This window comes from Martes martes, assembly GCF_963455335.1.
Source record: "Martes martes genome assembly, chromosome: 7".
NCBI lineage: Eukaryota > Metazoa > Chordata > Mammalia > Carnivora > Mustelidae > Martes > Martes martes.
Window position 1 is genome coordinate 85,616,990 of NC_137894.1, and position 27,688 is coordinate 85,644,677.

Consider the following 27,688-nt stretch of genomic DNA (forward strand, 5'->3'; position numbering starts at 1 on the left):
CTTCTGAGCATGTGTACAGCCCGTGGTGTGCATATCAATGTAGAATAGGCACCTGACAATTGGCTTTTTTTGATTATAATGTAAGTACCTGATGTTAAGTTTTTGATTGCTGAGGAATCTATTTCAAAGACATCAATCTTGAATAAACACATTGCCAACCACACAACTAGATAAAGAAGGATACCCTTCTCATGAAGTTCCTTTATTTTTTGAAAGTTCTGGTTGCCTAGATAATCATTCGACTGATTGCTGCTTGCATTTTCCTTCCTGTGCTTTAATTGCCACACTTATATTTTAAATTCACTGATAAGGTGTGAACCTGCTAAACCCTGGGCATCCCACCCTCAATTCCAATGAAGTCAGAACCAGGTCCATGCACTTGCTCTCTCTCCCTCGCTCTATCCTCACAAACTCACTGTGTGGTCATGGGCATGCCATGTACCCTTTAGAACTCAGGAGTAGTGAACCTTATTGTTTCAAAGTTCCCTGATAGTTGTTGCTGAGGTACATTTTATATTCATAATAAGAACTATAGGACTGGTCCAGCCGTAACATTTGCTGTGGCTTGGGAAATTCTGTGGGGACCTACCACAAATAGTGTGGGCCCAGGTGGTTCCCCACAGGCGTTTCCAGTTGATAACATCACTAGTGATAGGTTGAGACTGACCCTAAATAACCAATACACATTCACGTAGCTGAAAGTTACTAAAATATTTATTTTATTGTTATCTTTATTTTTCAAGGTTACTGGTTAGCTGGATAGCAGATTATGGGAAGAGGGCAAGTTAAAACACTAAAAATACTCACTGTTCTTATTGACATCCATTAGTAATCTTTGAATAAGTGTTCCCTGGGTTGCTATAAGCCTTTCAACAATCAATTCTGAGGCATACAAATAAAGGAAGGAAGTATGACCCATAGAAAAGAAAAAAAATTTTCTTGGAAAAGCCTAGGCATTGGACTTTAACTAGACAAATACTTTAAGTTTTCATCTATTTTTATCTTTATATTTACTTTATTGGGTGGTTTGGAGATGCTATTTTTGGCTATTCTGATGCCATTTTAACCTGGCTTTTCCTGCTTAGCATAATGTTTCTGAGATTTGCATTTTGTATATTAGTAGCTCATTTTTATTTTAAGAATGCAATCTTAACTGGTTATTGCCAGTATGAAATTTTATTTGTTGAATTGTTAGATATGCTTTGGCCTGCTAGTTTTTTTTTCAGTTAACTTTCTTTTTTCCACCAATAATATGGTTACATAATCTATTAATAATAATATTTTGGTTTTCTCCCTTATGTTATTTATACATGTACTCTTTCTTTTCATGTTGCATTGGGTCTCATCTGTCTAATGTTTTATTATGAAATATATTTGGTGCAGGAATCTGCAAAAATCTCTTGTGGGGTTAAGTTTTTTTCTGTTTCTGTTTACTCTTTACTCAGATATGGGTGTTGAATTTTGTTGAAGGTTATCCTCAGCAGTTACTGAGTTAATTACATGAATTTCTGTGGTAATCTGTTAATCTTATAAACTAGTAATGAATCATCCATGAAGTTATAGGAAAAATTTCCTTGGTCAAGTTTTATTGTTTCTAAATATGCTGATTAAGTTCATTTGCAAATATTTTAATTTGTATTTTTGTGTTTATGTTCACAAGTGAGATAAACTATAGGTTTATTAAGATGTTTTTAGCCTATCTTTGATATTGGTACATTACCTACATGAAATGTGTTGAGAAATTTCTTTATTATGAAATATTGTGTTCATTGCTCATATTTTTCAAAATTTAATATTTTTGTCATATTCACTTCAGGTTGGGTAGAGATACCCTTTGTATCTCTTTCCAATCAATCTCTCCCTCCTCAGTTGTGAACAATATCCTGAATTTCGTGTTCATTATTGTCAGGTTTTTATACTTGAATGGTATATTTATAAACCTAAAAGATTGTAAAGAATTTTTTTTTGCAGGATTTCACATTTGCTATTTAGTTAGCGTATTTATTTTATTTATTTATTTTTTAAAGAATTATTTATTTATTTGAGTGGGGGCCAGGGAGAGCACAAGTAGAAGGGGCAGAGGGAGAGGAAGAGAGAATCCCAGACAGACTCCATGCGGAGTGTGTAGCTCAGGACCCTGAGATCCCAGGACCCTGAGATCATGACCTGAGCCAAAACCAAGAGTCAGACACTTAACTGACTGCACTGCGCAGGCACCCTTAGTTAGTATATTTATGAAGAGCTGAGTTTCAGGAGCCAGTTAGTCTTGGTTTGAAATTCCTAACAATAATAATGAAATTTTCTATTTCTCTTTTCAGTTTTGTTAGTTTTTAAAAAAATGTCCTTTGAAGCATTGACATTAGTGCCTATTTCTATGTCTTCTGACAGACTTGACTCTTGTATTATTATTAAATGATCTTTTATTAAATCATTATATTATTTATTTATTTATTATTTATTATTATTTATTATATTATTTATTATTATTTATTTATTATATTATTAAATGATCTTTTGCTAATATTTCTTGTTTGAAGTGAAGTCTGCCTTTTCTGATATTAATATAGCCAATCCAGTTTTCCTATGATTAATGTTTGTATAACTCCTTTCATCCTTTTACTTTTAACCTATTTGTGTCTTTATACTTTAAGTAGGTTTCTTTCCTATAGCAATCATATTGCAGAATCTTGTCTTTTTCTGCAGTGACAGTCTTTGTCTTTTAACTGGAGTGCCATTTACGTGTAATTATCGATAAGGTTGGGTTTATATTTACTATCTTGGTATTTGGTTTCTATTTGTCACATTTGTTTATGTTTTTTTCCCCTTCTTTACCTGCCTTCTTTTAATTATATTTTCTAGCATTTTATTCTGTTTTGTACTAATAGCTTATTTATCTCTTTATTGTTTTAGTAGGAGTTATGAAGTTTACATTGTGCATATTTAACTTATATCCCTATAAATAATATGCCATTTCACATATGATATAAGAACTTTAACAGGAGTATATTTCCTTTCCTTTCTACCATCATTGTGTTATTATTAATGCATACTTCATATCTATGTATAAAACAAAACATTATTAATTTTATTTAAACCATCCATTATATTTTTAAAAATCTTTATTTTTTTATTTTTTTAAAGATCTTATTTATTTATTTGACAGAGAGAGAGATCACAAGTAGGCAGAGAGGCAGGCAGAGACAGAGAGGGAAGCAGTCTCCCTGCTGAGCAGAGAGCCCGATACGGGGCTTGATCCCAGGACCCTGAGATCATGACCTGAGCTGAAGGTAGAGGCTTAACCCCCTGAGCCACCCAGGTGCCCCTAAAAAAATCTTTAAAAAGAGAAAATGTCTTTTTTATTTACACACATTTAAATCATTCTATTACTTATTTCCATTGTGTGCATTCAAGTTTTGATCTGATACCATTTTGCTTTTGCTCAAAGAATTTCCTTTAACATTTCTTGTAGGTTTGATGACAATGCATTTTTACACATTTTGTTTGCTGAAAAAGTGATTCACCTTCAGTTTTGAAATATATTTTTGCTGGATATAGAATTTTATGTGGACGGTATTTTTTTTTCATTATGGGTACTCTAAATACATTTCTTCATTGTCTTCTGGCCTACATAATTATGATAGGAAGCCTGCAATGTTAGTTTATGGTAATTAGCTGTCGGTAATTATTAGTTTCTTTGTACTTAGTGTTTCTCTGGATGCTAATAAGATTTTTGTTCTTTATTACTAGTTTTCTTAATTTTGATTATAATGTGGTTGGCATCATGTTCTTTATGTGTTTCTGCTTGGAATTCGTGGAAATTTTTGTGTCAAAGGGTTTATAGTTGTCGTCAAATTTGGAAAATTTTGGCCATTTTTGTATAGGTATTTTCTGCTCCCTTCATACTGCTCTTTCTGGGACTCTAATTAAATATTAGATTAGACTGAGTATTAATTTTTTTCAGTTTTTATTTCTCTCTGTGATTCATTTTATGTTGTTTCTCTTGCTGTGTCTTCAAGTTAACAAATATTTTCCTCTATAATTTTACTCTGTTATTAATGCCACTCAGTGAAATTTTTATTTCAGATAATGTTTTATCTAGATATTCCATTTGATTCTGTTTTTATATCTGATATTTGTTTCTTATTATATTTACATCTTTGAACATTTTAATATTTATATTAGAAATTTCAAGATCCTAGGGCACCTGGGTGGCTCAGTGGGTTAAAGCCTCCGCCTTTGGCTCAGGTCATGGTCCCAGGGTCCTGGGATCAAGCCCCGCATTGGGCTCTCTGCTCAGCAGGGAGCCTGCTCCCCCCCACCCCGCCCTTTGCCTGCATCTCTGCCTACTTGTGATCTCTCTCTCTCTATATATAAAATAAATAAATAAATAAATAAAGAAATCTCAAGATCCTTATCTGCTAATTCCAACATATCTATCATTTCTAGGTCTTTTTCTAGTGATTTTTCTCCTGGTTGTGTGCTACATAATTATGCTTCTCCATGTGACTAGTAAAATTTGATTGAGTGCTGAACATTGTGAATTTTACATTGTGGAATATAAGATTTTGTTGTCTTCCTCTAAAAGTGTTGGAGTTTGTTCAAATAGTCTGTTAAACTACCTGAAGATCAGCTTGATATTTTCAAGTATTATTTTAAAAATGTTGTTAAAGTCCTAAGAAGCCTTTGCTCTAGAGCTAATTTAGAACTACTACTAATGTCTGACCCTTCTGAGGTTTATAATGAATGTACCACGTATTCAGCATGTCTGGTGGGAGAACTGATGATTCCTAGTCTTGTGTGAGCTTTGGGAATTGTGGTTATAGCTCTTTGGTAATTGTTCTCCCCTGCCCCAGGGAGGGTTAGTTTATCTTTGTCTGCCCTCATGGGTTTCACTACTGTATGAACAGATTGGTATTCAGTCAATCACTTGAATACCTGATTCAGATTCCTGGAGCTATTTTTCTATGCTGTTCCTTCCTTTCCATACTATGCCTTACAAATTCTACCCTCTTTGTCTTCCCCTTACTCTAATTTCTATTTCTTCAACTTAGTGAGATACCTGGATTCTGTGTTGTTTTCCTCTTTTTTGTGTTGTGGTCTGGAAATTGTAAAAGGCAGAAATATGGGTTGATTTGCCTCTTAACCTTTTTTGGTTTCTGTTATCTTAGTCAGTACAGTTGTACACTGCTTATTGCCCAGTCCTAAAAGAGTTGCTCTTATATTTTGTCCAATTTTATAGTTATTTGTGATAGAAAGGCTGAAGTAGAAGCCAATGGCCTAAGTTGGATCTTTTTGATGAAGCAAAGAAAAGATAATGTTTTAAAGCACAGTGAATGTTTACATCTTGCTATTGATGTCATTAAAGTCTAGAGGAGAAATGGGCTGTCAAAAATCATGTAATTGAATTGAATCCCCATTTTAAAGATGATAGAACTGAGGTAAAGAGGAACACAGTAACTTGCCTGTTGATACCTGGTCTGTGACTTTGCAGTTTGGGCAGGAGCTGGGTTTCTTTATTTCTCTTTATTGTTAGATGTTGTGGTGTGCTATCTTCTTACCACTTCAGCTGAATGAGACTTTATCATAGCAATTAGCATTAGTAATGATAAAAACGATATTAACAGTTATACTCAAAATTTAAAGTATACTCATATTCCTTCTTGCTTTGAGTTAGATTCAATTTTAGTTTTTAATATATCTTCCTTGTACAGCTGTTTAATAACAGTGCTTTAAAAAATCTGTACCTATACCTAATTGTCTGATTAAATCTGATGTTATATCTGTTGATATCAATAACTTAAAAAGCCATGAAATTGGAATAATAGATAAAATATTTTCATTGTAGCTTTTGTTTTATGTTTCCTATTTACTGCATAATATTACCTAGCTTAAATTTCTTTTATATATTGTTCACTGATTAAATGACTGGAATTTTACTGCATTGAATAATATATCTCTATGATGTTAAAAACTGGCATTATTTTAATTTTTTTTTTTCTATTTCAAGGATATATCTTTAATGGGGAAAGTGTACTGGCACAAGCCATCTCAAGTGCAAGCAGAGCAAGGATTACAGATAAATCTTGAGGAACCTCAAATGGTAAAGTTTTTAATAAAAATCCTCTTTGCCTATCTTGAAGTAGTGGTTTGTCTCTTGTTGCTTGAATGCTTACTTAGACAGTTAAAAAACCAAACAAACGACCTCCCTTCATTCATTTTAGAGGTGTGTTTAACCGTATGAACATCGAATCCAATATCACACTGGGAGTCTTGGCTATTTTGGCTCACCATTGCTGCCTATCATAGACTTTCTGAGCTAAGGCCCAAAACTCTTTCCAGAAGGGAAATATTTTGACAATTCCTCTGGCCTAGGCATTTATATTCAGAAAGTTGTTGCAGAATTAATTAAAGGTTGTTAGCTTCTAAGAAGCATCATCTTATATTTTATTTAGCTAGAAAAATTGTTTATAGCATTGATGAGGGAAAAATTTTGTAGAGAAATAATGGATTGTTGGTGATAGAAATTTGTTTCAGAAGTAAAGCTTCCTTTTCTTCTATCAGTGGCAAAGTATTTATAGGATTCAAAGCAATCTGGAGTATATTCCCTATGGATAGGACATGTCTCCGTGTGTATAGAAATCTACATTTACATAAAACAAACCATTGCACCATGATCATTTCCTTTATAAAGGATTTGTAAAATATTGTTACATAGCAAGCTCCTTTAGTTCCTGAAAATGAGTCCACATACATAAAAGATTCAGATTACATTTCATTTTTATCATAATATGTTATCATTAGAAAATATATGGAATCTTTCAACAAAAGCCATGGATCTTATAATGTTAGAGTTTCTACAACTGGTTGAACTACCAGAGTCTGAAATGCTTCTGGATTGAGACCATGCCTTTTTCTGCTTTGTATTCTTATCTCTTACCCCAGGACCCCACATGTGTAAGGCTAATATGTAGATATATCAATTTTGAAGCCTTCCCACATATGTTTTGGACTTAAAACTGACATCTAGGGTAGCTTTCTCTAGGGAACACCATTTATAGGTAGATATTGAAACCTCTGATGTATAAGCTTCCAATGGGTATAATAAGCTGAAAATATAAGATTAGTCAGGTGTGGAAAAATAGAAATTTTTCATTAATACCATTTGACTTAAAACCATTTACTGCATTCATGTAAAGTATAACAAAAGATACCATTTTTCAGGAAAATATGAAAAGGGCCCAATATCAGGTACTTGACTTAGACATCATTTTGACTATTTAAAATAAAGATTTAAACAAAAATATTGATTTCTTTATAATTCTGTGGGAATCATTCTTTCAGTTTCAACATTTACAAGCAATCACTGGACTTTTTCTGGCCACTGGCTTTTTTTTTCTCCTGAGATTTATTTATTTATTTTAGAGAGAGAAGGAGAAGGAGAGCGCATGTGTACGCGCATAGGGGGATGGACAAGGGGAGGGAGAGGGAGAGGGTGTCTTAAGCAGGATCCAAACAGAGCATGGAGCCTTATTTGGGACTTGATCTCATGACCCTGAAATCATGACCTGAGCCGAGACCGAGAATCAGATGCTTAACTGACTGAATCACCCTGGCACTCCTGGCCACTGGTTTTTTAAGATAGAAAATACCTTTTAACTTGATACCTGGTCATGGTAAAAAGGCTCCTCTGTGATGTCTTTCATTTCAGACACTCTGCCAGAGAGCAGAACTCTATCTGTCCATCCTCCCTGTCCCTTAGACTTCTAGAAGTTTCCTGGGCTGATATTTATCTGGGGAACATTGGCTAACAGGCTGTCATCTGGTTGTGCCTGCATCCTATCCTCAGAGCATGGCAGCCTCACTTGTGAACATCTCAGTGCCACAGGTCAGAGATCTCTTAGTTCTTTGATGCAACTTATTTTCTTTAAGTACCCACCATTTCAAATACAATAGTTCTTGAATCATCATGGAGAATAATTTCCTCACATACTTATTAAAAAAAATCAAAGAGTTTATTCATTCATTCCTTTTCTTACAACATGGTAGGCTTTGTTTTAGATAGGGTTAATGTAAAGATAGAAAAGACAGTTCTTGACCTTGAGGAACTCATTGTATGGAGTAGACCAATGTATCAAGAGACAAAGTACAATACTGCTTAATGAATATTCTAAATAAAGACTACATAGCAGAGGAAAAAAATTGATATAATTTTCTTTCATTTATTCATTTACTTGTTCACAAATAATTGGAGATGGTATAAATGCACTAAGTACTTGAGATATAGAGATAGGTAAGATACAATTTTTTTTTCTTAAATTTTAAGTTTTAAAGTACTTAAACTTTCTGGTCTCAGGATGACTTTAAACTCTTTTTTTTTTTTACAATTTAAATATTCTTTTTAAAAAATTTTAAATTCAATTAATTAACATATAATGAATTATTTGTTTCATAGGTACAGCTCTGATACATCAGTCTTGTGTAATATCCGGTGCTTATTACATCACATGCTCTCCTTAATGTCCATCACCCAGTTGCTGGAGGATGCCTTTAAACTCTTGAAAAATATTTTAAGGATCCAAAGGAGTTTTTTTTTTTATATGGATTGTATCAATCAATGTTTACCATAATAGAAATTAAAACTGAGAAAAATATAAAATACTTATCCATTCATTTAAAATAATAAACCAATTACATATGAACATGGAACATATTGTTTTAGAAAAAAAATCTAAAAAAATTTTAGCAAGAGCATTTTTTTGCATATCTGTATAATACCTAATTTAATAGAGAACTAGAGTCTCATATCTGTTTCTGCATTCAATCTGTTGTGTATGTTTTTTTGGTTGAAATATATTAGGTAAGCCTGGTCTCATACAGATTAAAAAAGGAATAATATTTTAACAACTTCTTAACAAAATTATGGCCACTATTCTTTATTAATATACCAAAACTCTACAAGTGGTAGTGTCTTAAAGATGAGTTGCAATGAGGAATCTGAAACAAGATAAAGTAACTTATTGTATATCCTTACATTAACATCCATTGGTCTACCTTGTTCTTTGAATGGCTCTTCAACCCCTGCATGCTTTTGTAAGCTCACATGTTAAGCATATGAAAAGTATTGGTTCACTGTTTTACCCACTACTGCTTTTTCATCATGAGTGCAAGCATCGACACAGTGAAAAAGGCAAATAAGACTTAGTATTATTACGAAAATAGCTTTGAAATTGCAGATCCCCTGAAAGGGTCTCAAAGATTGTCAGGAGTCTGTGGACCACACTTTGAGAAGTGCTAGTCCATTGGGAGTAGGAGAAAGAGGGTAAGAGAGTGAAGTTTGGATTCAGGTTGTCTAGGTTCAAACAGAGCACTGCTACTTCCTCTCACTGTGACCTTGGGTAGGTTTCTTAACTTTTGAAAGCCTCAGTTTCTTCATCCACAAAATGGGGTTACAAACAGTTCTTGCTTCATGGAATCATGGTGAAGATTAAGCTTAAATGAGATAATGCTCATGTATGTTGATGATTATGATTATGATAATAATTACTTAGACAACTACAATACAGTGTGATGCAGACTGAAACAGAAGGAGGGCACAGGGTACAGACATGATCTGTAAAGGTTTGGTGGCAAAAGGAAGGCTCGGCAGAGTCCTGAAGAGGGTCAGTTGCAGCTACAGGATTGTCATTGCCCTCTCCTCAAGCTTCTCTTCCTCCATTTTCTGTTTTGACGGGTGGTACCTTCATCTGTTCAGTCTCCCAAACCAGAACCTGGGAGTATGTGTTGAAGCCAGGAGAAGAGAAATTGAAAAGAAAGGGAGTGATTAACAGTGCCAAATCTATGGAGGATGGAACGAATGAGCTTGCCATAGAAAGCACAGGGCCCATAACACATATCGCCTGAGTGTATCTGTTCTGCCATTTTATGAAAAGATTTTATTAACCCCCCTTTTTACAATGAGGAGAATGAGGCTAAAAAGAATTAAGTAACTTGACCAAAATCACCCATCTATTAATTGACAGATCCAGGATTTGAATAATGTCCCATCTAGTTATAAAACTTTTACTTTTTTCATTGCACTGTCCAATAAATAGTTTTACAGAAATATGAACTCCAGATTAAAGTTTAATTTTACAAATGGAAATTTCTTGGTTTAGCCATCCTTTTTGTATAATAAAGATATAGTATTTGATGCTGTATGACATCTTTATCCTTTATTTTACTTATTAGCAAATGAAAATGTATTGAAGAACAAAGTGATGCAATTGCATTTTCAAGTCATTCTCTAGAATTCAGACTTTTGTATAAGTCAGACTGGTTTTATCCATCTGTTAATTTGAGGCAATGAAGCTTTAATTGCCAGTATTCCATAATCCCAAATAGTTTTGGTTTAAAAGTGGATAATATCAAAATATGGTTGTAAAGATACTTTACCTAAGACTTGGTGAAATACAGATGAATTCAATGAGGTATTTTTAAAGAACACAAAATAGTTCTAAGAGTGATATTTTGTGAGGGTTTTTCATTAGGGCTTGCAATGGAGTGGGGATGTCTGGGTAGTCTTCTCGAGGCCTCTGGGCCTCTGGGTCAGCTCTTCTTTGAGTACTTGAAGTCAGGCTTCTGGAAGAGCATCTAGTTAGCAGAAATCCCATTTCTCAGGACTGAAGAACCTCAGAGGTCAGATGTTTCAGTGGGCCTTGATTCTGTATGAGTATGGGGTGAAGTCAGGGTCAGATTGGTGTCTCATGGTTTCCTTAGAGTTGGTGCATAGTTACTTTGGGGTAGCTATATTTTCTGAGACAAGCACCAGAGAAAATAATTTGCTAGGCTTTACATTGTTCTTAAGTCAATTTGAATTTCTCTTTTTAAATCTTCAGAAGAGATTTACTACCTTCGGTTAATTTCAATCATGTGTTTTTATTAACATTTTGTGGTTAGAAAGAAGCACTATTTGACTTAAAACCTTGGGAGGACCAATAAGAAGAGCATTTTTGTACATTTATGTTTTCCCACAGAATATGCTTGAGGAACTTCCTAAAGCTATCTCAAGTATTTTCCAGCTTGAACAAGAAGATGTGTTAGAGTGGGGAGTCTCAGAAGCAGGAAGCACAGTATGTAAATCTCAGGAAACTCTGGAAGTTCGGCCAGCAGATGAATCAAGTAAACCTTTGAAAGACGAACAGCCCACAGGTGATTCCAAAGCAGCCAAACAGGCACCTTTAAAGGTAAAACACTATTTGTGTTGGAAACAGTTATGCTTTGTGTGGATGTGCAAGTGTGAAGAAATGGATCAGGCAAGGGCCATGGCGTGGAGGTGGATTCGCCCTGAAAAAGGGCCTTCTATTTGTAAATTGCTCATTTGGGAAAAGGGGATATCTGTGTATTGAGAGCTTTTTGTCTCAACCCTAATCATAATTCTGGGGAGAGAAGACATATTTTTTTTTAAAGATTTTTAAATTATTTATGACAGAGAGAGATAGCAAGAGATGGAACACAAGCATGGGGGAGCTGGGGAGGGAGAAGCAGGCTCCCCGCTGGGCAAGGAGCTCAATATGGGGCCTCGATTCCAGGACACCCAGGATGCTGGGATCATGACCTGAGTGGAAGGCACGCACTTAATAACTGAGCCACCCAGGGAGAAGACACATTTTTAAGGAGGGAAGGAAACTCAGGGCTTTCAGAAATTGACCGAGTCCTCCCATTACCATCTTGAGGGAGTCAGAAACTGTAACCCAGGGAACAGAACTGGGTGAATTTTGTATGTTTTATAACTTTGCCCTGTTTGGGTTTATCCTAACCCTAAGGCTTTTCCTGTTGTGAGAATGTTTCTCAGATTCATTTTATATATGTGTAATTGAAATAACTTTTTACCATATCTGTGTATTGCTTTACTACTATTCACTTGGTACTTTTCTTTAATTCGAGTTACTTTTTGACTTTAATGAGTTTATTTAAAATGGGTACATTTTATTGGGATTAAAAAAAAACCCACTTTTCCCTGAACCACAAAATATTATCTTATTATCACCATGGATCCTCTCTCTAGCTGATTCAAATGGATACCACTTCTTGGGTAAACAACCTTCCCTCTCCTTTTGGGTACCCTCTCCTATTGAAGACAATGTTTTTCACCCATGTCAACTGGCCATTCTTTAACTTGGACCCAAAATTCCCAACTCTGAAACCTTGGGTTTATCTGTGACCTCCGCTCCCCTTGCCTTTAACCAACAATGAGTCTCCAAGATCTAGATTCCTCCTAACATTATTGCTTGTAATTTTTTCCTTCTCTTTTCTAGTTGCGTTCATCCTAGTCTGGGTCCTAGTGACCTTGTGTTTGGATTAACACAGTGGCCTCCTGGTTTTTCTTCATTTCTCTAGTCCTACTTTCTTAAGTTCATCTTGCATGATGCTAGCATTTGATCTACTGGGAATAATGGGTAATAAGGAAGATGCACAAATAATAATTGACCAGAGAAAATCCACAACTGCTGTGAAGGAGAAGGGACTTGTGATGGGCTATGGACTCCATTAAAAGTCATGCTGCCTTTCTAAAGCATGGACTTGGGATATGAAGTGAATCCTGCCAAGGTTAAGTGAACACACTCATTGCTAACTACTTCAGGTGAATCCCGTCTTTCAGGCTGACACCTTCTAGGTGTGTAGCCCTTAGATAGCCCTTAGATAGCATCTTTTTCTTTCTTTCTTTCTTTTTTTTAACAGTATCTTTTTCTTTTTAAAAATTTTATTATTTATTTGAGAGAGAGAAGGAGAGACAGAGATAGCAAGAGAGAGCATAAGTGGAAGGAGAGGGAGAAGCAGGCCCCCAAAGAGAAGGTAGCCCAACTTGGGAATCAATTTCAGGAACCTGAGATCATGACCTGAACTGAAGGCAGATGTTTAACCGACTGAGCCACCCAGGCGCCCCTTAAACAGTATCTCTGAAGACTACGGAATCCTGATGAAAAAGTGTTAGGTAGGTGGGCATAGATAATGTTTTCATCCATACTTCTATTTGAACGTTGGGACTTTGGAAATAAAATGTGGGCATGAGAGGCAAATGGTTAGCTAGTAAATGTGTAAAACAATGACATGGATATCTGGACAGTGATTTAACCATTTAATTCCTGGCAGGAATTAAAGTCTCTCCTTAGAAAATTCCACGTTAATTCTTTTGGATTGTTGTGGCTGCTATTAAATATTATTAAGAAATTACATAAATTTTACTTATTTTTGGTAAAAAGAGGCAGCCCTTCCCTCAAGTAATTAGTATTTTTATTTATCACATCCCAACCACTTAGCTAAGTGTTTTGCATATATTATCCTACTTCTAAAAATAGATTTCTTAACAAGACTATATTTGAATAAACTGTCATAAAGAATATAAAGAACTTGTCCAAGTACAAATATCTAGTTAGGTTGTAAAAGCAAGACTTGAACTGAGATGATCTAATTCTGGAACCTTTACTCTTTACCTCTCTGCAACAGTGCTCCTTCATAACAACAATTAACAGATGTCTGGTTAAGTAAAAAGCAAACTCTCCATTACAAAAATGACTCAGGATAGAGTGGCCCTCACAAAACTAGAAGGAATGGTTGGACAAGAAAGACTTGGGAGAATGGATTAAGAGAGCTCTAAACTAGAACCAGAAGTGTTTCAAGAGGACGAGAAGAGAAAACCATTAAAGACTTGATGGTGTATTTTTTTGGCATCGTGTGGGACATGTTAGAAATGCCATAGAAAGGCAGTAGTCCTGTGACTTGTCCCACCAAGTATCTTGTATTTATTTGCGTTAACCTGTCAAGGTCAGTTATAATCCATGAACTTTACTTTGGATATCTCAGGGCATAAAATTAGTCTCTAGCATCTCTGGTACAAGAATGAGGAATAATATACTCCAGCAAGCCAACCAGACTGGGGGGACAAGAAGACCTCTTTTGACACAGCAAATGGAACTAGCACAGAGGTGTCTTAAAGGAGTAGTGCAGGACTTCCACTGCTCGGATATATGCCAGAGGTGTCATTCAGCAGAAAGGCAGTTAATTTGATTAGTCTTTATGGCCATTTCTATTCTAAGAAGCTCATTAGTATAATAAAAATTGTTAGGACTCTGTCCTTAGTCATGAGCAACATGACTTAGATAAATTAAATAAAAAAGAGAAATGAGGTAATGGTGTCCGTGAAGAAATGACTGGCACAAGGGCCTGCAAGAGGATTGTTGAACATTTTAAGAGGGAAAAGGGTCAAAGTCTGTAAAATATAGATACTACATGTCTTGGGATTCTAAATGGAAGAAGTTTAAGAGACGCAGGATGCCCTAAATTCCCTCAGATACTCACAAAAACAGGATGCCTGGGTGGCTCAGTTGGTTAAGCAACTGCCTTTGGTTCAGGTCATGATCTTGGAGTCCCAGGATCACTGGGCTCCCTACTCAGCGGGAAATCTGCTTCTCCTTCTCCTTCTCCCTCTGCTTGCCTCTCCTGTTCTCTCTCTGTCAAATAAATAAACAAAATCTTAAAAAAAATTCTCACAAAAACAGTTATAAATGATCTACTGCATTCAGAGTTTTAAAGATATATAAAGATGAAAGAAGAAATAGACATCCATAGATAAACATAAAAGTGACATGTGGCTATAATAATTATATCAAAATATCTAAGATCCAGAATGGGTTGAGACCTGTGAATCATGCTAAGAATAAAAAATTATTTTTTTTCAAATTAGTTTAAGAGCAAAGAGAGAAAAAAGGAAGGATAACCCCATCATTATGGATGAATGGTGTGATGACAACATATGACAAAGCTGCCTTAATTTAATTTTGAGAAAAGGTTGAGGTTTTAAGTAAACAGCAATATGACAAAGAGAAAAGGAAGCTGATAAACTTGTACTTTGCTTCTCTTAAATCTGACAAGGAGAATAATCTTTAGTTTAGAAAGAAGGGAAAAAGAAGTGATAAAAGAAACTTGAAGCCCAAGATTGGTAAAAGATTTTAAGAGTAACTTAGGTACCTGAGCCTGTCAGTTCAGACAGATAGGTTGAAGCCTGTTGTGCCCCTGTCCGCAGCAGCTTTGAGGACAGGCTGTAGTGGGAGGGGAGCTCAAAGCCTGGGGTCCGGCAACTGCAAATCTGAGACTGATCTTTTTAAGGATAAGGGTTATGGTTTCTGTAACGTATGCATTGATCAGATGACAGAACTCTGGAATGATAAAATGACTCATTAAAAGAACTGTGAGAACTTTAGAAGAACCCCTTATATACAGCTTATAAGAGGAAGCAGTCATCACTTGGAGCCAGCATGGATTTCTCAAGGACAAGCCACAGAAGACCAACCTTATTTCTTTTTTAGACTTACTGGACTGAGTGTCAGAAAAGTATCAGGCCTGGAGTTCAAAGAAAGGCTATCATGGTGAAGAGCTTGGCCTATAAGGAAGCTCATTAAACATTAGTTATTGTTATTAGCTTTTGGATTTCAGCAATCCATTTATGCAAGCCTCCCAATGATGGTTTCGTAGACTAGACTGCAATCAGGTGAACTGCTAGATGGATTTGTAATTAGTTATGCCAATGATGCACAGCTAGCCATGAAAGTCCCTGGTGGACTGTGAGAGGGCTGTGTCCATTGTAGCATATTTCCTAATAATTTGAATGAGAATATGGAAGATTACTGATTGTATTGGTAGATAACATCCAAATGCCAGAGAGATCACAAGTAGGCAGAGGCAGGGAGAGAGAGGAGGAAGCAAGCTTCCCGCTGAGCAGAGAACCCGATGCAGGGCTTGATCCCAGGACCCTGAGATCATGACCTGAGCTGAAGGCAGAGGCTTTACCCACTGAGCCACCCAGGCGCCCCGTAACCTCAGAGGAAATTTAATTGAAATAAATATGTCTATGGTTCTGCCCTTGGGTCCACAAGCTAAGTGCATAGATATGGGATGACATGACTCATAGCAAATGTGAAAGACTTCAGAGTTTTATTTAGGCCATGATTTTGTTTTGTGAGAGGAAGACAAGTGTAATCATCATAGTTTGTGCTGATTGATGAATACTATAAAATATGATCATCTTTCTCCTGGTTGATCAGATCCCATCACACCTCACATGTCATGTTCAGACCTGGGTTTCCAAACCCAGGAGTGACACTGACAAATTGGAGACCATTTGGAAGAGAGCATTCAAGATGACAAAGCACAGTATTTCAGAAACATGTCATATAGGGTAGAATTGAAGGGACTGGCATTGTTTATCTGGGGGAAAACCAGGCCCAGGAGAGTCAGCTGTATTCAAATATTTGATTGCCAGTCAGATGGAAGAAGCTAGACTGTACCTGTATGATCCTGAGGTTTGAATTGAGACTGGTGGATGAAAGTTGTTAGGCTCTATAACAAACAAACAACTGGGGGACTTTCAGAGAGAAAGTGGCTGCCTTTGGATATATCGAAGTCCTCCATTCCCCACCATGTTCAAGCCAGGATGGATGACTATTTGGTGGAGAAACTGTAAGGGAAATTCAAACGTTAATGGGATGGTGAGATAGAATGGTCTGTACTCTGAGCTTTCCTTATTCATCATCACTTCTTTACCTAAGAAATCACAATAGCTCTCTCCTTTCTACTGCTGGGAGCCTAAACCCTCTACCTAATTTATAAAAACCTCCCTTTATCTGGCCCTCTCCTATTTATTCAACCATATCTCTGCATTTCCCAAAGAAAGCCTCCCTGCTTTCTTCCTTAAATCTAGTCTCAAAAACAAACAAACAAACAAACAACACCAGAACATCCCACAGAGAAAATACCTTTTGATGACCTGGTACTATGAATTCTGCAAATTTTCTAGGAAATCTAGGGAAATGATACTCTTAATACCTGTAATGATTAAAAGGCAATTATTTAAGAGACAGAAATGCATTTGATTTTCCCCAAGCAGTAGAAATAGAAAACAGTACAACTGTAAGAAGTACAAATTGATAAACTTTGCTCAAAACAGTTATATAAAGCATTAAAGTTCATTTGGCTTCTGCTTGCAACCAGTCATGCCAAACTTTTAAGAGACTAAGGGAAAATTCTATTAAAAATACCAATGAAGGGGAGCCTGGCTGGCTCAGTTGGTGGAGCGTGTGACTCTTGATCTCAAGGTTTTAAGTTTGAGCCTCATGTTGGGTGTAGAGATTACTTAAAAAAATCTTAGGAAAAAAAAAGCAATCAAGAAGAGTAGGCCATGGAGGGGAAAATCTTATATTTCTTCTAATACTTTTAAGGCAATAAATAAAATATATTTTTTAAAGATTTTATTTATTTATTTGAGAGAGAGAGAGTGTTTGTGGTGGGGGGGGGGTGCAGAGAGGGCAGAGGGAGAGGGAGAAGCAGACGACCCACTGAGCAGGAAGCCAGACATGTGACTCGATCCTAGGATCCTGAGATCATGACCTGAGCCTAAGGCAGATGCTTAACTGAGCCACTCAGGTGCCCCAGGCAATAAATAAAATATTATAGATAAATATGGTACTAATATTTTTATTGCTATGAAGGTGTATATGTCAAAATCTAGAAAAGGATTTAGAGGAAAATATCAATTCACCTTTAGGATTTATATTGTTATAAAATATACATAGAAATTAGGAGTTTAAATATAAGATAGACCATTAAATATGAGAGAAAGATCTAATTCTCATGTTACAACTTTCCTTAATAGTCTCCTTTATATTTTCTTGAAGGTGAAATCATCAGAATTTTTGCAAATTAGAGGAAAAGAAGTTAAGCGAACACAAAAAAGTAAATTAGGAATTCCGCAACAGAGACAAGGAAGGTGTTCAAAACCCTCGTGGGATCAAAAACTACCGAAAAAAAAGTAACTTCCTTAAGTTTACAAATTTTACTGCCTGAAGAGAAGTTATTTAATAGCATTGATACCTGAAAATGCATTTTTAAAGGAAAATTTAATGTTTTAGAAATTCATATCTATGAGATCTAAGTTAAACTTTCCCACAGGAAGAGCTGGTGTCAGATATTATGGTTGGGATATATGTGCTCTACTTCACACTTCTTTCCATAACTGTTTTGGCCAATGTACTTAATTTAATGATTTAACAATGATATAATTGAATAAAAATAGCTCTTTGTGAGACTAAGGAAAATTAAATGTTAACATGTTAGATCTGATATTTTTGGTCACAATAATGACTAACTTGGATTAACTGCTAAGTATGTTGGTTTATTTTGTTATGATGAAATAAAATAAAATTCAGCCCAACACAAAATATTCATAGGCCAATCAATTTTTTCTCTACTGTCATATCATGTTTTATCCTCCCTCCCCCCAATTTTTAATGGAGGATCTTATTATGCAAAGGTACCACAATTTTGAGTAATATGTGTAAATGCAATTTAGATTTATGGGTTTATCTTTTGCCAATCACCTTGTTGAAACTGGTTTTCTCCTTATTTTACCACTAGGTTTTTATGGGTTGGTTTATTTTAGATTCTTCTTCATTTGACTCTTTATTGGGGCTTAAAGAAGCTTTAATTATTAGCTTTTGTTGTTGCTTAGGGCACTGAAAGGTGTGCTGGACATGGAAGACAACCTTTTTATGGCCAGCCTACACTTTGTAAATGGATATTACTCACAATTTAGTAGCTGAGAATAGAGTCATGGGAAAAGAATTCCAAAGTTTATGAAAGAGTCGAATTGGCATTTAAGTGACCCTGTACATGCCATTGCTTATCTGCATTGCTTTAAGCTCATTTAGTTAGCAAGATTATGTATTAAAACAAATAGTGACAGCAGACAACAAGTATTTTACCTTCAATAAATAGTTACTGTCAGATTATCAATGAAGCAGAAACTTCGTGATTTTTTTTCCCTAAAAAACCTTGCATTTAGTGCATTAAGCAAAGTAGTGTGGCCACACACAGAGTCAGAGTCTTTTCTTTTTTATGTCTTAGTGTTTCAAAGAATGACAAATAGTCCTGTTTAAGGAGAGTGTGCTATAAAAACATACAGCCTTTCTCGAGCATGCCAAAAATATTTGTAGATCTTTTTGATATATATAGTACTGTGTTAATTCATTAAAATTGAAATGAGAAGTTTCCATTAGAGAGAATTAAGAATAAGATGCTGAGGAATGAAAAGCTGATAGTTAAGAAATTTGCATAATGAAAGACAATTTTAGAAAAATGTTTCTGAAAATCTTTTATTCACTACTCTTTTTCTTTAAACACTTTTTTTTTTTTAACCTAACTTTTCTCACCAGTGACTAGCCCCCAAATTAAATCATTTTCTTGGAAATTCAGCCATTTCTTGGAAACATAATGTTAGTTAGCTCAATGACCTAGGGAGATTCACTTGCAAATCTGTTATTAGAGTATAATGGGAGCATAGGAATTCAGATTGGTTGTAGTGCTTTTTCAAGGAAAAAAAATTCGTAATGTAATCTCAAGTACATTCCACTAGCCAGGACCTGTTCTAGACAGAATGATGATGTAGATGAGCTTGACTTCAGAGCTCACCTTTTTTTCTCCTCTTTTTTTTTTTTTTTTCTTTTCCCCTGTCCCCAGCCCTCTCTTAGGATCCCTGGCTTCCTGGACATCCATTTTCCCTCCTCTAGTTAGGTTTCTTTGTCTCGGGCATTTCCAAATGCTTTGGGTTTACCTCCCCCAGCCCCTGCCCTACTCAAACGTGTATAGATTTTATGCCCTGTTCTTGTTGAGTCCTGTGCTGTTTTGGAAATGATATAAACTGCTCTCTATTAGTGATTCAGTAATGTCCATGTTGTGCCTAGTGATGGGTTAAGTGCTGTCCAATACAAATTAATAACAATAGCAATAAAAATAAAACAAGCATTTCTTGAAACTCCCACAGGCCAGGAACTGTTTATTATTACCAATTTTACAAATGTAGTAGTTAGGGATTTCTTTTAATAGTTAGGGATTTTATTTTCATCTTACAGAAGACCTTCAGAGAACCTAGTGACATAGCTTACAAGTGTTAAGCTAAGATTCTGATCTAGGCCCAGCCAACCCTAAAGTCTAAATTCTTTATAGTTTGCTCCTATCTAGACTACATGGAGCAGCAGGTAGACAGATCAGCATTAATCCGTTAGATAAAGGGTCAGAAGGGGTGGCACAAGAAGAAGGCAATGTATGAAAAGAGATATTTGTAAAAAAGAAAAAAGAACAGTAAATTTTGCAGAGAAGTTTGTCTTCAGGTATTGTTTGAAGGATATTTAAACATGGACAAAACGATAGGCAGCACTTGATCCATAACTGAAGGAACTGACCGGTATTGCTGTCCCCATGAATTGTCCTGGAGACAGATAATAATAGCTTATATCTGTGAGTGAAACTATTTTAAATGCATTCAATCCTTTCTTTTCTTTGTATTGCGGTAGAGTTGACATGCAATGTTACATTAGTTTCAGGTGTACAACCTCATGATTCAACAATTCGGTTATGCTAGGCTCACCGCCAGTATAGCTAACGCCTGGCACCATACAATGCTATCACAGTACTACTGACTATATCCCCTCTCCTGTGCCTTTCATTCCCATGACTTATTCCTTCCTTAATTGGAAACTTGTATCTACCACTCCCCTTCCCCACTTTACCCATTCCTCCACCGCCTCCCCTCTGGCAAACATCAGTTTGTTCTCATCTCCTTTCTTTCTTAAAGTAGCTTTATCCAGGATGTGTTAGTTGTTATTTCCAATTTGCCAGGGTATAAATAAATGAATTGACTTGCTTATGACCTAGTGATAATTTTAAACAGGATTTGAACAGAGTCAGTCTGACTCTGACCCCTGTGTTAGAAGTGCAGTCAGACTTTAAGAGTCTTGTAACTTAGAGAGAGGAAGGTAGATGAATGCAGCAAGAGACAGAGAACTGTTGTGCTGGGCAAAGGAGTGTTTACAGACAGTGTGATAGAATTTTGCAGGAGGAATAGAAAAGAGGAAGAGACAGAGGGTGTGGTGCTCAGTCCAACTCTCAGGCTGAAGTGATGAGGACCTATCCTGGAGTGTTTTGGAAGTGAGGCGGGAGAAGGAGCAGCCCCGAGCTGCAGGAAAGCCCCAATTTTTCATAGGATGTGCAAGTGAAGGGAAGAGGAGTCAAAGATGGCTCAGTGTTTCGTATCTTATAGGCCAGGAATCTAGGTGAGATAGTGATACTGGAGATGAAATTTGGGAGGTTTCAGCACAAGAGTAAGCAGAAACACTGAAGCTTACTTTTCCAACGTGCGAAGGTGAGTTCAACTTTGGAAGTCATCCTCCGTTTGGAAGATGGAGAAAGAAAACAGAGTGACTAAATCAAATCATGATGAATTTGAGAGGTAGATGGAGAGCTGGGACAGCACAGGTTTAAAAAAGCTCGCAGTTTCAGGAAGGGTCATCAGTATTGTCAGCTGTGTCTTAGAGGTCCTAGAGAACATGATCTAAAGTTCATTTGATTTGGTTTGGTGAAAAGGACATCATGTGGTTAATGTAAGAGTATAACTTTATTTATTTTTAAAAACGTTTTAAAAAAGATTTATCTATTTATTATGACAGAGAGATAGCAGCATACAAGCAGGGATGTTGGCGGTCAGAGGCAGAGGGAGAGGGAGAAGCAGGCTCCCCATTGAGCAGGGAACCCGATGTGGGGCTTGATCCCAGGACCCTGGGATCGTGACCTGAGCCGAAGGCAGACGCTTAACCTACTGGTGTAATTATAGTAGGGAGGTGGAGATGGAATCATACTGGATAGGGGCCACTTCCACCTCAGGGGTCATTAACAGGCATTACTAGGGAAAAAAATTAGCTTATAGTCAGCAGCATTGTATTTAGATCCTCGTAGTTACCAATTTTATGACCTCTCCAAAATAAACCTACTCTAAAATAAGGATAATAATATCTTCCATATAATAAGTTCATTGTGGGAGTTAGTGAGAATGTATATAAATAGCCTAGTACAGATTAGTAGTAGTAGTAGTACATGGTAGGTGCTCCTCACGTATTTGTTGATTGGATGGCGAGTGACAATGGGAATTAAGGAAGATTTTCATGTCTTCTTCTCTACTTTGGAAAGGCAGGAGAAAGGCAAGTTCTAGCAGAGTGGGAAGGAAGATGCTGCATAAACTTTAGAGACCTGGGTTCCATTGATGTTAGTTAATGGATAATATGCTACATTGTTCTATTTCTTCAGGGACATTAACATTTGAGAAGAGTAGCAAAGACACAATGCATGATGGTTGGATAAGGTATCACCAACTGAGTTACAGAAATCAGCAGAAGAGGTTTGGGGTGAGGTAACAATGAGTTTGCTTTTTGACCTGTTGTTTCTGAGGTATCTGTAGGTCACATAGACTGAGATCTTCAGCAGAAAGCTGAATATATAACTTTGAAGATCTGGTCAATGGTGGTATTAAATTTGTTATAAACCAGTATTATAGTTTTAAATCTTATACATTTAGACACCCTTTTTAGAGCCTAAATTGTTAACATCAAAGTATTTTATATTGAAAAGACCACAAATGATCAAAGAAGTCCACTTTCTTTTCTCCGTTGCAGAATTCTGCAAGACTACCGCTTTCCAACCCTTCATGATCTGTGCACCACTGTCCCAGCCCAGGAGCTGCCTGTTAACTTGCACTTGGCTTCTCGAGTGTACCATACAGCTGACAAGAAAGGTCACAATACTTTGCTTACAATATTGGGAACCTCTTTCTTAGATAATCACTTAACAGATGAAGAGCGAAGAGACAGGTAAGAGTTCCTCTGGTAATTTTCTTTTAAACCAGATTTAAACTATCAAAGAAATCCTGTCTTTGAGGTTGAGATTTTGAAGACTCAGTTCTGTTTTTAGACACTAGAGAGGAGCAGTTTTTGTCCTTTTGCATTCCTTCCCAGTACATATACAGTCTAGGACAACATCTTCATTTCCTGCTATTAACAACATGAACCATGGCTTATCAGAAGGTAACTTTAGTTTAGTGGTGTCTAGTTACCAAAGAGTGTCATATACATTAGCGTATTTGTTCTTTGTAATAATTCTGTGGAGTACAGATGTGAAAATTGAGGTTCATAAAAATCAAGCCACATTGTTAGGCTTGTACAATTAAGAAAATCACAGATATTGAGATTTCACACCTCTTTTGGGTATACTGAGTCCAGGCATCATGTATAAAAGTCATTGCCTCTGGAGTTTCTTCCATTTCTCTTCATGTCTCATTCCCCTTTGGCATCTGAGCATTCTTTACTGGAGAGTATGTAATTTATAGCTTCCTCAAAAGAGAGGAGAAAAGGGAATGGAGGTCACATTTATTTAGCAGAAACTATAATCCTAGCACTGTGTGGTGTGCTTTGCATCTTTTCTTTTTAAACCCTCAACTACAAGAAGTCATAATTTCCATTTTAGTCTTGAAGAAGCTTAGGCTCCATAATATTGGGTTGCTTGCCCAAGTTCTCATCTTTGGATAGTGATAAAAATTCAGATGTATCTGAAAAACTGTCTGACACAGTTTTTCCTCAAACTTCTTTTCACCATCACCCCTTTAAGGAAGGCTTTTAAAAGGCTTTTCCTCCTAATTGCCCTTCCCCATTAAATTTTAATATCCTGGATATACGTTGTATCTCTTTATGGTGCTGTATCTATCTATTTACACACACATATATACATATACATATGTGTACATATACATATACATATACATATACATATATGTGTGTGTGTGGATATATATGCCATATACATAAAGAGTAAGCTCTCATCACCCTCCTCCCCAGGCACCAACTTTCACCCCTTTGGGGGCGAAATCACCTGCTCATTGAGAATGTATATTCATAAAACTCTTGTCTCTCAGAAGAGCTGATAGAATCCTGAAACATTATCTATAACACATTTGAAAATATTGAGAATATTGAATATTTAGTTAGATTTAAATAGAAAAATTTAAGTATTATGTTTCAAGTATTTCATTAAAATATGAGAGTATTTTAAAAGACCACTTTTAATTACGTGAACTATCACAGAATTATAAGTAACTTACTCATTCTTTTCATGATATATGCTGAGCTCATTTTCTCAAACTTGACTTTTAGTAAAAACTGTAACACTTTACTGCATTCTTTCAGGATTTAAAATCATCCAATTTCCCTGCATTTAGTAACCACAATGAAATTCAATTTGAATTCCTAAAAGAGGGTCATTCTCATGTTTATTTTCCATTTAGGCAAAAATATTTTTCAAGGATTTATTTGCTATTCATAATCTTATACACCTAAGTCTCTTAGTTTTGATTTATAAGGTGAGTGTTCTGAAATTTTTGAAATAAATTGTATGTGAAGAATTTTGGAAATTTCAAAACTTCCTGCTTCTCTGGTAGAAAGTAACAGTTCTGTATGACATTTTTGGAATACCTTTTAAAAGCTAAAGCTGAGAGTGGAAAATAAAGACATAAACATAATGTAGTAGTCATGAAACTACCATTTTGAGTAATTTCCATTAGCACTGTAAGCTAAGCAACATTCTGAAGAGTTATAGCTTCTGTTAGTCATGCAAAGTGTTAAAGATACTGGTTTCTTTCCAATTCTAAAATTCTTTTTCTTCAAGTAGATCATTCTTTTTCCAAGAGAGTCAATAAATGTTCTATTTGATGATGATAATTCTTGGCAATTTGTTCCTAAGTACCAAATAAGAAGTTAATTTAAGTACTGAATATTTAATTCTCTGGCATCCATCTCTTGAGGATTACCTTGCTAAACATAGCTTAACCTTTTCAAAATATATCTGTCTGCTGAGCCTACAAGTTCGGAGAAATGTATGATTTTTTTCTGCACTAATAAGTGTTCTCAAGAAAGGTAATTGTAAACACAAAATGAATACCCTTTCATTTGGTGTTTTTTTTTTTTTCTGTGAGATGAACAGTTAACTACAAAGCATAACAATATTTGTGCTTGTATAGTTTTAATGCTCTCCTAATTCTGCATATAGTAATTGTTATTTGTAGCAAACACCAAGGATATTTTAATGGACTAGCATTGGTATATAAGTTTATTTAAAATAACAATGTATTGTTTAAACTTACATTTATCTTGCTAGATAGCAATTTTGATGAGAACTATAAAAATGTTTCATATTGATTATAATTTTGCTTTTAAATTTTCTGTATTCTAAAGAGAAGTTTATAGTTGTTTAGCATTAGCTTGGAATTTGAGATTTGGGGTTTTAAAATAAGATAAATCATTAAAAGTGTTTAAACACTTAGATTAAGTTCACATTTTGGTGAATATTCTTCTAACATCTCTTGGATGTGTAGGTGTTTAAACCATGTATGGCATTCTATAGACGGATTTTTCACCCAAGGTTATGTGTGAACATTTAAATATTTTCATATTATTCACTAATTTAACCAAGCTGCAATGTAAGAAGATCTCAAATGTGGAATAATTTATTAAACTTTTGCTCTGAAGTTTTTGATGCATATTACCAGACTTCTCTCCAGAAAAATTATATGGACTTACACTGCTTTCAATAATTTATGATGCTGTTCATTTCCTTTCACTCTTATCAGACAACAAATTGTCAATCTTCTTGATTTTTTCCTAATCTGATGAGGAAACATATCTCTTTATTATTATATTTTTATTGATTTCTACTGAGGGTGAGCACATTTTTAGATGTCTTTGGCTATTTTTCTCCTTTTGAGAATTATCAATTCATGTTCTCTTGAGTCATCATTCATTTCTTCCTGATTGATTTATAAATGATCTTGTTAAAAAAGATTTTATTTATTTGACAGAGATCACAAGTAGGCAGAGAAGCAGGCAGAAAGAGAAAGGGGGAAGCAGGCTCCCCACTGAGCAGAGAGCCCAATGTGGGGCTCGATCCCAGGACCCTGAAATCATGACCTGAGCCGAAGGCAGAGGCTTAACCCACTGAGCCATCCAGGCGCCCCTAAGTGATCTTTTATATTAAAGATTTTAACTATTTGTCTTAGATAGTAGACTTTTTCTTTTTTCTTTTTTTTTTAAGATTTTTATTTATTTATTTGACAGACAGAGATCACAAGTAGGCAGAGAGACAGGCAGAGAGAGGAGGAAGCAGGCTCCCTGCTGAGCAGAGAGCCCGATGCCGGGCTCGATCCCAGGACTCTGGGATCATGACCCGAGCGGAAGGCAGAGGCTTTAACCCACTGAGCCACCCAGGCGCCCCTAGACTTTTTCTTTTAATTTGTTCTTTGCTTTTTTCTAGTTTTGTTTATGGTGTTTTATGCTATCCAGAAGCCTTAATTTTTATGTAGTAAAAACTATAATAATCATTCTCCATGTGTCCTGGTCCTGGTATCATTCTTAGAAATGGCTTTTCTACACTTAAACTGAAATGTATTTTCTCATATTTTCTTCTAGTAATTTCATAGCTTTCCTTGATCCATCTGTAATTAATTTGATAGATAAGCATTATTTTTTTGCTCTCATTTCTTTTTTTATTTTAATTTCTTTTCAGTGTAACAGTATTCATTGTTTTTGCACCACACTGAGTGCTCCATGCAATACGTGCTCTCTTTGATAAGCATTATTTTTTCCCAAGTGACTAGTCAGTTGCTTATCATTTATTCAATAAATCCTCTTTCCTCACTAATTTGAAATGCCAACTTCTCATAACTTAAATTCCAATGTGTTACTGAATCTATTTATGGACTTATGTTCTATTTTACTGACTTCTCTATGTAAAATTGCTTGTGTATTTTTTTGATCCACCACCAATAGAGAGCTGGCAAAAAATGCTGTCTTACAAACATTGGCTGACCTTCTCAAGTCAGGTTCACCTTATAGCCAGCTTCCTCATGGTAAGCTGTGCTTAGGCTAGAGATCCCAGACCTAACACTCCACTTGGCTTCAAATTACAAGAGAAATTCTTAGTCACATTTTGAAAAAAATGTGGACAGACTGTTACTTCTATACATTAAAACAGTGGCAACTGCAGCAATTGGAAAACCAAAGGCTAACTGTCAGAATTTAATGTTTAATTTCATTTATTATTTTGTTACAAAGTAATAATAAAAACAACACTTTAGCAAATATGCAAGAAAATTCAAAACCCCTCAATTATTCATAATATTGCCATCAAGAAATAGTACTGTTTACATCCTTAAATATATGATTCCAGAATTTTCTGTATGCAAATAAATAGCATAGAACAAAACTGGGATAATGCTATGTACCTAATGTTTTGTAACCTGATTTCTTAAACTGTGTTGTAATTATCTTTTCATGTCAAGGAAAACAGATCTGAATAATCACTTAAATCAATCAGCAAATATTTTTTGTGTGCCTACTGTGTGGCAGGCGTAGAGTTAGGCACTAGGGAAACATCTGCTAACATAATCCCTGCCCTCAGAGAATGTGGAGATTAGCAGAAAGAAACAGTGGTAATTTACTTATCAGGAATGTAACCATTAATATGCAGATGTTCAGGGTGCTGTGGAAACTTGGAAGATTTCCTGATTATCTCCAGAGGTTTGAGGAAATGTTACTTATATTGCAACCTGAAGAGTGAATCAACATCACTTGGGAACTTGTTAGAAATGCAGATGATTTGAATGTATATTGAAGTTTTGTTTTGTTTTTTAGATTTTATTTATTTATTTGAGACAGAGCGAGAGCGAGAGCGAGATCACAAGTAGGCAGAGAGACAGGCAGAGAGAGAGGGGGAAGCTGGCTCCCTGCTG

At 35.6% G+C, this 27,688-nt stretch overlaps 1 protein-coding gene across 1 annotated transcript in view; it reads left to right on the top strand.

Annotated features, from left to right (window-relative positions):
• TTC6 (tetratricopeptide repeat domain 6) overlaps positions 1-27,688 on the top strand; it is a gene marked incomplete at its 3' end in the record, with an annotated part of 209,867 nt that overhangs the window by 64,609 nt on the left and 117,570 nt on the right. The window contains exons 2-5 of the mRNA XM_080809740.1: positions 6,008-6,100; positions 11,013-11,222; positions 17,706-17,839; positions 22,530-22,724. Coding sequence (XP_080665866.1) covers positions 6,008-6,100; positions 11,013-11,222; positions 17,706-17,839; positions 22,530-22,724 — 632 coding nt within the window. The remainder of the gene's footprint in view (positions 1-6,007; positions 6,101-11,012; positions 11,223-17,705; positions 17,840-22,529; positions 22,725-27,688) is intronic.